Here is a 13,936-nt window from a genome sequence, read left to right as displayed (position 1 = left end):
TGCACAAATACATGCAAACACAGAACACAAGATCTATCCATTAACCGTGCGGATGATCTCCGCTTACATAACCACAAAGGTCAACAGCAGGTGATGGTCACCTGCAAGGACGTAAAAAGACATGTGATGCCGAAACAGTCACGGAAACGCACTAAAACTATAAAACTGTTATTACAGTGTTTGCCAGTGATGACCACTGACAGAAGGCACATGACAGGACATGAACAGGCCATGTCCGACGCGCCGTTTATCCATCCGAGGAGGCAAATTGTTAACATGAAAGCCATTAAAAAGTACCTATAAAAAAGTGCTATAAAACACAGTTTAGATTTTCTCCACACACAGAGGTGAATGAGACATTTAGGGACCAAGGTGCATGCACTGATTGTAATAATGAGTTCTTTCATGTTCTTTCTGAATGTAAATAAAACTTTAGCATCCTCTATTATGTGTGTGTGTGTGTGTGTGTGTCAGACTGACCTCCATAGTAGTACTGGTCCACAGTCTTGAGCCAGCCGACATCATCATGTGTGTGAGGGACCAGGTGGACGTTCAGCAGGTTGGGTTTGGTGGCATGACATGACTGCACACACACACACACACAGGACTACAGTACACTGCTCTGTTGTTAAGCAAGGCTCAAAGTCAGTAGAGAAGTAATAAGAAGAAATATAAGAAGAAATAAATCATCTGTCAGCTCTTCATACAAACTGACAACACAAAAAGAGCGAGTGAAAGTGAAAGTATCCACAGCTGGACACGAGAAGTCTTCAGCTCTGGAGAACTCGAGATGTTAAACCTCTAAAACACACACAGGCAGAAGTGTAAACGCAGCTGACCTGGTATCCGCAGGCGGCTGTCTCTTTGGTTTCCTGGCCGAGAGGAAAACTTAAAACCCCGCTGAGGAGGAACAGGAGGGCGACGGCCAGCTGCTGCGACCTGGCCGCCATGTTGGAAAATAAATGGCTCGTCATATGACATCTGCTTATGTTCAGCGGGGTCACGTGACAACACTTCCACGGGGCGCTTCGGGAGTTTTTGTTCCCTCAGTTAGCGCTCTCAGGCAAGCAGAGAAATGAGGCCAAAGAGTATCTGTGCAGTGAGATGAGTCACTCACCTGACGGACGGATTTATGCCAAACCGAAAAGTACTCTCATAAACCATATATATATATATATATATATATATATATATATATATATATATATATATATATATATATATATATGGAGTTATAATTTTTTAATTGACTAAATGATTAATCTATGAAGTATTATTAACAATTGTCACAAGTTTAGCCAGGTGACTTCTTCAAATTAAACACTGCGCAAATCCCCCCACAAGTATTTAAAATGAAAAATATAACGAAGCAGGGAAAAAAGCAGAAAATCCTCACATTTGAGAAACCAGAAAACGTTTGGCAATTGGGTGTGTGTAAATTATTCCACAACTCTTCTTATATAAATCCCTGTTAAGGTGCACTAATGTTTCCACTTCACAATGTAAAACAGCCCCAGCCTGCCAATTCAGACCTCCACGGTTTATTGCGAGCCAAGGTGGAATGAACTCATCTTGGAAAAAGCAACACTCAGACAATTACACCATATTTTACAGTCACATTAAGGAACAATAACTGAAGCACAGTGAGTACACAGGTCGAGATGCTACAAAATAAAAGCTTACAAACCAGCATGGACAGCTCAGTTCATCTTACAGTCCTGCAGCTTGTGGAATAATGCACTTCATGGCAAAAAAAAAAAGGTTTTCTTACTTTGGATTGACCTGCCAGATAAGATACAGTTGGCAAATTCAGAAATGTAATTTTCCAGACTTGCTTGTTTTGAATAGTAATTTTCAAGGTATTTAAGGCTCTTATATTCTTTAGACTAGATTTGGATGTGATGTTATTGTGTCTTTGGAATTAAAATAGTTGACCTTCGTGTGACATTTTCCTTTCACAAATGATTTGGTTTAAAGGCCTCACACAGTGCTCGGTCAAGTGATCATAATCCTGGAATAGCACCATTCAAAAACAAAACTTGAATGAGGCATAAAAAACAAGGCCATGATCCAAAAAACGCTGTGGCTACAGAATGACATCCATTCAGATGGAAGGTGAGGTCCCTCGCACACGCGAGTGGATCTTTGTCCCTTGTAATGCTACAATCAAACTGGAGTCAGGGGAGGCAGTTCAAGTTCTTGTTGTGTTTCCTCTTATTTAACACCCATCTGAGGTTCTCTTATCCATGTGAACAGTTTAAAGTTGCAGCCAGTCACATATGTTTTCAAATCTAACCTTGACTGAATGGATATGAGGTAATAACAAGTTTGGACTTGATTAGATATGATTGGATATGAGATAATAATAGCATTGGATTTGGAAGCATGCAAAGTACATGTCTGTGATAAACATAATTAACCAGTGTTGCAATGACATTAAGTATATTTTAGATCTTTCACCATAGGTCACTAAACTATTGCAAAATGAATGCGGTGGCTTGTGTGGCTCGCCTGACACAGCATTAGCATAGCGAGAATGAAAATGAGAATGAAGACCTGCTATATGAATGCAGCCTTAAAGGAATAGTTTGACATTTTGGGGAATTCTGCTTTGCTTCGTTCTCTAGAGTTAGATAAGAAAATCTCTACTGCTCCCACGTTTGTACAGCTTAGCTTAACACAGAGACTGGAAACTGTGGGAAACTTGTCTTTAAAACCACAACATGTAATTTTTACACTTTGGCTTCTGTACGGACTAAACAAACAAGATATAACGTGTAAATTATTGAGCTTTAGAGGTGCTGGCAGCCGGATTTTGTTACCTTTGGACAGAGCCAGGCCACCTGGTTCTATTCCAGTGTTTTCGCAAAGCTAAGCTAATCGATTTTTACTGTGAAGACAGGACTGTGGTATTAATCTCATCATCTAACTCTCTGCAAGAAAGCGAAAAAGGATATTTCTCAAATATCAAACTTTTTCTTTAATCTATGGTATTTTACTTTAAAGACAGACCTTCAACGTGCTGAACACAAAAACTCACCCACTAAAAAAAACATGACCGACATGACCCGAAGGAAGATATTTGCTACGATATGGCCTTCACTTTGTCTAAATCTGAAGCCGAGGTCACTTTTGCAGATAACATTGTCATTATGAAAAACTGAGTGAGGTCTCTCACATCTCATGGCAGTGAAGTTGATACAGAAACATCTCTCGCTGTGGGTATTCAAGTAGTCGCAGGTACTAAATATTCAGCCTGTCATTGTAGAGAGTTAAATCAAAACAAATCCACCCTCTGGTACAAAACATGTACTGAAAACAAAACAGGGGTGAATACTTTTCAGTACCTTTGTATTGTTGGTAGCGATAAATATTGTCCCACACGTGACTTTCTTGTGTTCACGTGTTTCTATCCATCACAGCAAATCTGTGGTGAACAGGCCTGTGCGGATGTTTCACTGCTACACTGTCGTGGCTTCATGGATCAGAGCCATTGTTAATGATGTTAACGAGTCATAAATAAAAAGAAATTTAAAAATCAACTTCAGCGTGCACTATACAGCAGTCCAAAAGAGTGTTTTTTACATTTTGAAAAGTCAAGTCTAGAGTGACCCTCACAGATGGAAAGACATGTATGGAAAGAGAAAAGTGTTTGATTCTTCCTGATGTTGTTGCTTCTGCAACCTCTTCAGTAATATTCTTTTAGAGTTCATATTCATAAGCAGAGTGAACAGCCCTTTCCTGCAGTATTTAAATGAAGGGTCCTGGATGAAGGGGGGTGCGGGGGGCAAAGTTAGGTTGGGTTTCCATTGCCTCCCTCATGGGGGCAGATGAGCAAGGTGGAGTCCAGGTCCAGGCGGAAGGCCGGGTACAGCGGCTGAGAGAACGGGCACCGAAAGGTGTGCAGGAGCACCACTGTGTCCGACACGCTGTAGAAGGACAGCGCTCCTTTCTGGCGCTCCAGGAACACGCCGATTCTGGGGCAGGGCGGTGCAGCCACCGTGGTCTTGCGGTTGTCGTGCCAGGCAGCATACCCAGCGTGTGTACACCTCAGCCGCCAAGAGTTCTCGTTGCGCCCCAGCAGGCAGGGTTTTCCTCCACCTTTGCGTCCGATACCTCGGTAGGTGACGCCGATGTCGACCCATCCCCCGCCCCTCCACTCCACCTCCCAGTAGTTGGCACCACCAAACTGGCCCTCCCTGCACAGGACCTGGGCCACTGAATCAAAGCGCTGGGGGTGAGGGGGGTAGGATTGGGGCTCCTCGCCACAGTGGGCACCCTGGGGCCCCTCCAGGAGAACCAGAGTAGGGTGGGCTGTATCAGGGTCCAAGGACAGACGACATGAAACTGGAGGGAAAGAAACCGAGAAGAAGATTTAAGAGACAGGAGTTGAGATTTTTACGGCCCCAAACAAAATGACCCTGATGTTCTGCAAGAGAGACTGACGGGATGTTGATTAATAGACAGGGAGTTCCACAAAGTTCTGAGTAGAACAGCCCGATAAGAAAAGCAGTCATGCAGGGACATCTGCAGCTGAAACTGATGTAACCAGTGTCCCAGCGCTTGGGGAACCACCTGGAATTACTGAAATGATCTGTGGTGTAATCGATTATCCCTTTCCCGAAGCGCGGGCCTGAGGAGGGTTTCGTACAGAGCAGCCCTTGGAGGCACATTTGTGATTTTGGGCTACATAAATAACATAACATATATATATATATATAACATAAATTGACTAACTGGTAGTCATTTAGCAAGCAAACGTTTTAAATATTTGCTTCTTCACTGTTCGTTTTTTTATCATTGTAAATTAAATATCTAGACAATTACAAAAGAAGCAATTTAAAGATGTTTGGTCCAGACTGAAATATCTCAACAAATGAAGGTTCATGGTCCTTAGAGGATCAGGCCTACAGACATTCATGTTCCCCTACGGATGAATTGTGATAACTTTGGTGAACAGTAACCATCATCAGGTCCACATTTTTATTCGTCCAGTACTTTGGTTTATGACCACATACCAGCAAAACTAATGACAGATGTGGGGTCAGTGTGTATAAATAGTTTTTGTTCTTCATGCTTAAGGTGACCCAGACTTGGCTGAAATCAATAATGAACAGGCATTTCTTTCCTGTTTCTCTTCTCTACTCTAACAGTTTTCAGAGTTCAGAGTTTCAGACACACAGAGTTGAGCGAACACAGCCTGACCAACAGATGTTAAGCCTCCGAGTAATTCGGTTGACATTTTGGCACAGAAGGGGTGACCAAATGAATTATTAATGCCTAACAAGGTGATGGTGCGCTGTCATCTTGTCAGCTGGCTTGTTTTTGTTGGGACATGGAACAGGTCTTAATGACAGACTTGGATGTCATAAATACGGTATGATTGCCATCTATCATTGATGAGGATCCAGACTGGGCTCTCAGATTTCCCAGCAGGACTCTCATTGTCTGTTGAACTAGAAGCACGGAGAGAAGAAAGGGAAGGATGGAAAAAGAGGAGGTAAGAGGGTCAAAAGGAAGAGAGGAAGAAGAGAGAGAGCAAGGTGGGGAGTGACACGCAGGAAGGTCATACTGAATGGGTGCAGCAGAGAGAGAGAGGTGGACAGTTTGAGACGTAGAAGGGACGGAGGATGGACATGGTACTTACACCTGAGGAATACCGCCCTCATCCTCTGATCAGCCGGGTGCAGAGACAAAGAGGACAGAGGGAACGACACCGGCACTGCTGATAAGGGACACAGAGAAACTGGTGTTCAATGCATTTGTCCGCGTTACGGAAATAAATGGAATAGAATAAACGAACTGAAAGGGAGAGAGAGAGTGACAAAGAAGGGGAGACGGAAACAAAAGACGATAAGTGAAATCAAAAAGTAAGAAAAAGAGAATACAAAGAGAGCATGAGGCAGAAAAGACAAACTGACTGGCAAACCAGGGAGGAAGGAGCACAGCTACAGTCAGAGAGAAGAGCCTGGGAAGTAATGAGGCCATAAATCCAATAAATCTGAAAAAGCTTTCAGTAATGACACCTTGTGAACAAACAAACCTTCCAAGCACTTCTGCATGTCGGATGTTGTATTAGTACCAAACAATAAAGTCACTACGTGTAGAACGTTTATGTGAGTCACATCTTTTCAATCATTTTGGTGGCACATTGAGGGAAATGAGACAATCTCAGTGAAAATCGGCGCCGTTCATGTGTTGCTTTTAGCTCATTTATCTCACGTTCATGAAACTGCCACCAGATGGAGCCAAAATATGGATTTTTTTTATTTTTAATTCCTACACATAGTGGCTTTATCGCCAGTTAATAGTTCGGCTTATTTGCTGTCTTGAGTATAACTCTTCCCACTTCGCAACTTTCCACTTTATACCACTCGAATATCAGTTTGTTCAAAGTGAAGCTGGGGCCAAGGAACAGTTAGCTTAGCTTAGCATTAAACTAAGCTAACTTAGATTAGTTAGCAAGCTAACAAAGCCATAATCACCTGGTCTGATCACCAAAAGTTACCAGAAAAGCCCACATTTTGTCACTTACCCCCAGCGGTATGTTGCCCTGCTGATAGTGTTGCTTGTATTTGCTGCGGTTTGGAGTTCTCCGCTCTGAGATTTCTGCCACCTCCCCAATACAAGGGACATGAATGGTATTTGGTATATTTTTTTTAAAAGCTCAACAATAACCAATAATAACAAAACAAAACAATAAAACAAAGACAAAACAAAGCTTTTGGAAATAGATGTTGTCTACCTTAATATCATAAATATCATATGGCCAAACGTTGTCAGTTATCTCACTGTGTCGTTGAAACACTTCCAAAAGACAAATTCATTTAAACTTAAATAGTTGTTCTGAATTTGCTTCCAATTAAACTGAACTGAACTGATTAGGACGGCGCAGCGCTGATATGAGCCGGAGTGTGTCGTATCAGACATCGCTCTGTCCTCTTCAGCATGAATAATTAACACGTTCACTGTCCCTCGCAGTGTTAAATGTCATGTCAAAACCTGCCTGGTAAAAATGGGTCACCTCAGACCTGACACTGTCACAGAGTGTGTGTGTGTGTGTGTATCATGTTTCTTATGCTTACCTTTTACACACTCTCCACCAGACACGTAGTTCTCATTAACTGGAAGAGAAGCAAACTCATATTATGAAGCTGATCGCACGTTTGGCATTTTGTATACTTAAATCTACTTTCTTCTGAACCTTTGCAATATTTAAGTGGCACATGCTCAAACTTTAAGCGAGGGTCTGCTCGTTTGAGTATTTAGTATGTTCAGTATATCACGTCCTCCTTATTGACCGTCTCCCTGTCTGCAGGTCATGTGCCGTACCTGCGCGGCTGATCTTGTCCACCTCCTCCCTGCAGACCTCCTCCATGCGGCTGCGGAGGTGGCACAGCACTCTCCTGGCGCCGCTGAAGGCCTCTGTGGGCGGGCTGAGGGCTCTGGAGTGCCGACCGGTGGTGAGAGGGACGCATAGCAGGGGAGCCGCCTGGGTCGATGAAGAGAGAGAGTGGAAAATACAGCATCTACAGCCCGCCCCCTCCCTGCCTCCTTAATTCCTTGTACAATTGAATTTGAAAATAGCACTTAAGCGGGTGTTGTCTTTTTCCACTGGTCACTGCTGACTCATTCTTTCCTCTCATCCATTCTTCCTCCTCCATCATTCATCTACAAATGAATCTCTCTGGGCCTTTCTTAGTACGCTTCGTACGGTGAGTTCTTCTGTCCTCCAGGATGCATTAGATCTAATGGGGGATTATCCAATGCCAGAACTGCTAATGTGCAGTGGTGGACAAAGTGCTCAGATCCTGCCGGTTGAGGTGAAGCTAGTTTTAACTACTTCATTTACTCCATGTGTCTGGTATTTTAGTCCAGTTGTCCAAATCTATATTGATTTGTTTTACTTTTCGCTAATCTTTGTTTTTCTGTGAAATATTGGATAATTTGATCAGTTATTGAATGAAATGAAACCATGTTAACAACTCACAGGCATCTGAAACGTGACAGCAGACCCCAACTAGACAATGTTTTTTTGTTAAGGGATTCTAATAATAAACAACAGATTGTATTTCAGAAGCTTATATAGTTTTTATGTTAAATCTTAATTTGAAAAGTAACTGTAGCTTTCAGACAATTGTAGTGAAGAAGAAAGTACAATACGTCCCTCTGAAATGTAGTTAAGTAGCATAAGTAAACTACAAATACCTCAAAATTGTACTTAATTGTAACTACAGTAATTTAAGTTAATTGATTATTCATTCATATGTTCATATGTGCAATAATTTTCAGTTAATCACACAGAATGCAATTCAAGACTAAAGAAGGTCACTGGATTTACTGGATGGCAGCAAATAAGAGTGAAATGTGTGTCTGCAAACAACGACAGATCATGTCAGACTGAGCTGGATGTTGTTTTCTCTGATAAATATATAGACACTCGTATTGATATTCATTTAAATAAATATTACGTCCGCTTCCTGTCCTCCCTCTGGAGTTCTTCTCACCCGTGGGTCTGCACTCTCTCTTTTTCCCCCATTGCATCCCCCATATCCTCCCTCTTTCTCCTCCTCACCTGTATGAAATGGGCGTTGTCTTCAGTTTGCAGGAGCTGACTGATCTCCTCGTCTCTCCTCCTCAGCTCCTCCAGGTCTTTCTCCAGCACCTCCATGTCTCGCTCGGCCCTCCCCACCACCGCTCGCTCCTTCGCCTCCAGCCTTGCTCGAACCTACGACACACAAGTAGATGTTCTGATCCAAAGCGCAGAAATGACACATAAGAGTGTAAAAAGAACTGCGTTGAGCTACACACAGCTGTACTGATCCTTTTACAGCAAAGTTGTAGTACTCTATGGTCATAATGCCACTTCTGAGTCCTTCCAAGGACAGAACTGTGGGTCAAATGCATATGTAAATGTATATACAGTGCTTAACAAATGTATCAGACCCCCACCCAGTGTAAGGTGTCCTAAATGAACAGTATTGCTGATGACCAAAATATTTGATGTCTCTGTAATGGTTAATCCACCAGTATGTGCAAGCCGAGCTCTTTAATCAAAATGATATCTTTAATGCTAAAATATAATTATTGTTGTTATCCATGAATTTTCACTGTTTTACAAAAAAGCAGAACAAAAGAGTAAAGCATATTATTATTTTTTGATTGAGATGCCAAATTACAGTTATTTACTTGCATTCCTGAACAGAAACATTTGTTTTGTGGTTGCGAGAATGCAAACTGTCATCATATCATCAATATATGTGAATAAGGACTACTTAGTTGTTCCAGTTTGTTATTTGCCTAATAAATAACAATACAATTTTTAGTTTGAAACAAGTTTTTGACAGATTTCTAAAATATGTGTGTTTTCTCATTTTTATGACAGGTGGTCCAATAAATTTGTTAAGCGCTGTATATACAATTTTATTTTGGAAATCACAGTCCCAGCCCACTTCTGGGTTAGCTCCTGTTCCTGTTTTTGAGATGCGGAAACTGGCATTTTCTGTTACATTGGTATTAACTAGTGTTATTTTAACAAAGATATAAGAATTACTATTTTGTTAGCATTGTTAGCATTTAACAACTACAGTTGCCATTAACCTCCTCAGATCAGTTGAAGTTTATTACTTTTGCAGCTACTGCTACAACTGATACGTTGTGGTACTATTTTAACGTCTACGAAAAGAGAATCTCTGTTATCATTACGACTGCTGCAACTATTGGTAACGTTATAGCTCATACTTCTAGTCGCTGCTCCTCACCTCTGCCTTGGTTTTCTCCAGGCGGAGTGCCATGTCTGCAAACAGAGCTTCACTGTCCTCCAAAACAGCCGACGCTGACACCTGAAACACACACACACACACACACACACACACACAGACAGTAGGCAGAGTGGAACAAAGTAAATACTTAAAGACACCATGAAGCAGAAAATTCAAACATTGAGGAAACTGTCACTGTCTAAGAAACGGTGAATCTTTAATGGCAGCTTCATCTACTAAAGTACACATGAAAGACAAAACTCCAAACAATAAATTACAGTTTTTCACATTTGTTTTTATACGATATCCCATCAATAATATTTGATTGTTGTACAGCTTAGAATGATGTGTTATGTCCCACCCCACCATCCTCCAGCACGAATAATGTGAGATTAAGTGAGTAAAGTTCATTGTAACTTGAACATGTGTTGACCTACACATTGTCTCTAGCCTGTGAAAAAATCCTATATATCCTGTGTTTCCAAAATTACCTTTTTGACTTAACATTTTTTCAGAAAATCAAATTGAGCTTAAGAGGCAAGAAAAAACTCTCAACCCATAAAGAAATACTTATTCCTTCAGTTAAACATGACCTTCATTGGACAGCGACAATATGGCACGAACCTCTGCCATCTGAGCAGTGATATCCAACATCTAATAACATTTAGTGAGCTAACACAACAGTTTTCCAAGAAGCCAGAGCAGCCACAAGCTGGATTGTGAGGGGAGGGAGAGGAAAAGACGTTCCTGGAAGGCCGAAGGAAGTGGCTTAGAAACTGCACCTTAAATTAGCTTCACAATGGAAACAGATACAACAGCTCTGATTATGTAATCCTTTATCTCATGTGCTTTACATAGCACACACCACACTACACTACTGCATATATGGCATCAAAGTAGGGCTGCATGACTGGAAATGAATTACTTTTCTCAATGTTCACATTTATTAATCCATCCCTGGGAGAAAAACTACTTGTTGGAGAGAAGACTTTAGTCTCATGCTGTACTTAATCAAACTATAATAACTTCGTCATAACTAATGATAACTGAAATAACTTGATTCAAACGCACAAATCAATCAAAACCGCTCACGAGAGATCACTGTGATTTGTTAAATATGAATATAAATAAGCAGTATAATCACAGTTTGCTCAAAATGAACAAATTGGTCAGACAGTTGGAGACAGAGGAGTGTCCTCAGACAGTGATTTAAACCTTGTATGCATAATGATTTTCACCAGAGAAATACTGCAAAAGTCAGAACATATCTTTCCCTTTCTGATGCACGACCAACGCGTGAATAACGTTGGTGTTCTCGTCGTCTATCTCAATGCTCTTTCAACTGGATTACAAAAAAACAAATCTGCTAACGGACTTCAGCTGCCAGTTTTAACAAAAACAAGACAAAGAGAGCACCGGCTTCCTGCTTCTTTCAGAATCGTATTACTAGTTTATGAGGCTCTGAGTGGTTTAGCATCTCCATGCGTAGTCTCTATACTTAATTCCTTTAAGAAACATTTTCCAAGACCTCTTTAATCTTTGCTTTTATTGAAACTTACAGAAATTTAATTTATGTGTTTAAATGTTTTTATATACAATTTGATGTAAAGCACTTTGAGCTACTCTGCATGTAAGGAAGGAGTTATACAAACAACGTTTATCCTTATTAATCAAGTTTAATCAGTTGTGGAGACCAACATCGTTATTGTAACTATGGAAGTTAAAGTCACTCCAAACAACAACTGAGGCATGTTTGCTGCTCCGTGCTTTCTTTAGGGGGTGTTGGATGACAACAGGTAGTATGCTCCAGGTATATTCCAGGTGTACCAGCTGATCCCTTAGTAACATCACTCAGGCTGATGATATCACAGAACTATACAGTTACCAAAGAAGAAGAGCCATCTTGTCTGTGTGTGTGTGTGTGTTTGAGTGTGTGTGTCACCTTGAGGGACTCCAAGCTTTGCTGAAACTCCTCCAACTCTCTCTCTCCGCTCCGTGTCCTCCCCTGAACTGTCCTCTGAGACTCCTGGAGCTGAAGCTGAAGGACACACAGACAGTTATTGGACAGTAAGACAGAGGCGGCCTTCAGGTGTTTGAGAGGAGGAACTTTCACTACATCCTCTTATATGAATGTTTGTCCATTGGATGGAGGCTGTGTTAATGCACTGTACGTGCTTTATCTCTTACAAAAGAACATAATTATTAAAAAATACTGTACCCACCAACGCCATAATGGTGGATGCTGTGATACTAACATCATTCTGAACTGTTTTGATTACTGTTTGTTATTTATTTGACTATTTAATTGACTCAAAAGCAGCTAATAGAAAATATTGTGGGAATCAAAACAAATCTGAAACTTTAGTTCAGCACGATGAACTCAAAAACATATGAAGGAACAGCTGAATGTGAGTCAGTCCAGGCCGCATTTTGTTCTTCTTACACCTATAAACCGTGATGGTCTAAAATAAACACTAAACTGGTAGATTAAATGAATTCACTGGCCGTGTCAGTTTCCTACATGGGTTTATTTCGGGTTGTCTCGCATGGATCAACACAGTAAGTAACACACAACAGCGGGTCTGGAGGGGGGGTTGTAGTTACACAAACCTGCACGGGGGCCACAGAGAAAACATCTGAGAAGCTGGAGTCTAAAGTGGTATTCTGGAGTCTACATATCAGATGTATTGATCAGAGCTTTTTCCATTTGAGAATTAGTGAAACTCAAATGTAGGGAGTTTGGGAGCCTCTGCTCTGAATGAAATGTACCTGAGCATCTCTAACATTAGATAAATGTGCTCACCCAGAGTTTACATAGTTTAAGAGACCTGGGGGTCAGATTCTGGAGCCCTCCTCCACTAGACAGACTTTGGGAACCATCAGTATCAGCTGATTGGGAGTCCTACATCTGTAATCTGTCATGAAACCTCAAGCGGGTGTCTGTACCTGTCTCCTGGCTCTCTGGGCGTCCAGATTGTGCACTTCCTCCTGGTCCGCCTCGCACAGCAGGCAGTCCCCGCTCCACTCCACCGCGGCCTCCGCCTCGGAGCCGCCCCCAGCGGGCTCCAACCCCAGGCGGTGCTGGGCGCACAGCCGCTCCGCCAGACACTCCACCGCGGCCACCAGCTTGTGCCGCCGCAGCGTGCCGACTTCCCGGTGCGGCAGGAGGTGGAGCTCGCAGAAGGACGCCAGACAAACCAGGCACGACTTGACCGCCCTCAGCTTGCTCTCCACCGGGCAGAAGTCGCACGGCACTTCTCCGAACCCCCCCAGGTAAAGCTCCGGCGCCGTGACCATCTCGCTCAGCTTGAGTTTGTCGACGACCTCGGCGAGCACCGTGTTCCTCCGCAGCACCGGCCGGGGGCTGAACGTCTCCCGGCACTGGGGGCAGCTGAACTGGCCCGAATCCGCCTGGTCCCAGTAGTTGTTGATGCACGACATGCAGTAGGTGTGTCCGCAGGGGGTGGACACCGGGTCCTTCAGGATGTCCAGGCACACGGGACACCTGAACTGGCTCTCCGTCACCGAGATGTTCGCCTGGGCCATCTCTGCGATGGGGAGGGCGGGGTGTGGGGGGGTCTGCTCTGATCTCCGGTGGCTTCTGATCCGCCTGTTGACTCCGCTGTTGTTGATGAAGAAGCTTTTCCTGACTCGCGGTGTGTTGTTGTGAAGGGGAGGGGTCAGGATACAGGAATAGCCCTTCCGCGATGTCATCCAGCGCGTCAGGGTGCGACGGTCTGCTGCCCTCTGCGCTGTCTTACAGACACCTGAGGGCTTTAAAGGATCAGTTCGCCCACATGGCACAAACACAGATAGTTTTGGTTTTATGTGTCCAGTTTCCCCCCCCCCCCAACAGATGCTGCACACATCTGTCCCTGACACTTCTGCCTCCAGCCCAGTTCAATGGAGGTGAATGGAATTTTATTTATGACATTTGAAAGTTTTAACAGCAACATGTCTCATTATAAGGCTTCGTGTGCAAAGCAAAACTTGGCAGGTAAAACTTTAAAACTTAATTTTAGAATCTGTGATGATAATATTATTCCACAGGTGTCTCAGTTCATTTTCTTCTTCTTCCCTTTATTTTTCACATTGTCTTCTTATTTTTTCTTATAAATTTCATCTCATGTATTCTTTATTTTATCTTTTTTCATTGTGGGGTTTTGTCAAACGGT

The 13,936-nt window shown here is 42.6% G+C and overlaps 2 protein-coding genes across 2 annotated transcripts in view; both read right to left on the bottom strand.

The window, feature by feature from the left end:
• Window positions 1-950, bottom strand: part of man2b1 (mannosidase, alpha, class 2B, member 1) — an 11,256-nt gene extending 10,306 nt beyond the window's left edge. Inside the window, exons 1-2 of the mRNA XM_070918004.1 lie at window positions 840-950; window positions 481-583 (exon numbers count right to left, since the gene is read on the bottom strand). Coding sequence (XP_070774105.1) covers window positions 481-583; window positions 840-950 — 214 coding nt within the window. The remainder of the gene's footprint in view (window positions 1-480; window positions 584-839) is intronic.
• Window positions 951-3,738: 2,788 nt separating this feature from the next.
• LOC139302736 (E3 ubiquitin/ISG15 ligase TRIM25-like) lies at window positions 3,739-13,307 on the bottom strand. The gene is made up of 9 exons (XM_070926454.1): window positions 12,708-13,307; window positions 11,704-11,799; window positions 9,762-9,842; window positions 8,576-8,728; window positions 7,333-7,492; window positions 7,086-7,124; window positions 6,536-6,616; window positions 5,648-5,725; window positions 3,739-4,347 (listed from the first exon to the last, which is right to left on the bottom strand). Exons 1-9 carry the CDS (start codon window positions 13,305-13,307, stop codon window positions 3,794-3,796), a joined length of 1,842 nt encoding a protein of 613 aa, XP_070782555.1. The 3' UTR covers window positions 3,739-3,793.
• Between the last annotated feature and the right edge of the window lie 629 nt (window positions 13,308-13,936).

The sequence above is a fragment of the Enoplosus armatus genome, chromosome 2 (assembly GCF_043641665.1).
Source record: "Enoplosus armatus isolate fEnoArm2 chromosome 2, fEnoArm2.hap1, whole genome shotgun sequence".
Classification (NCBI taxonomy): domain Eukaryota; kingdom Metazoa; phylum Chordata; class Actinopteri; order Centrarchiformes; family Enoplosidae; genus Enoplosus; species Enoplosus armatus.
Note: the sequence above shows the minus strand (reverse complement) of the source record. Positions and strands in the feature narration are given on the sequence as shown.

Bases quoted from the DNA above. Each gene is read 5' to 3' on its own strand.
- LOC139302736 (XM_070926454.1), bottom strand. From the start codon at position 13,307: ATGGCCCAGGCGAACATCTCGGTGACGGAGAGCCAGTTCAGGTGTCCC. The intron at 11,800-12,707 runs GTACAGACACCC...TGTGTCCTTCAG, and splicing joins CCCAGAGAGCCAGGAGACAG to CTTCAGCTCCAGGAGTCTCA. The intron at 5,726-6,535 runs GTAAGTGACAAA...GTCCCTTATCAG, and splicing joins AGGGCAACATACCGCTGGGG to CAGTGCCGGTGTCGTTCCCT.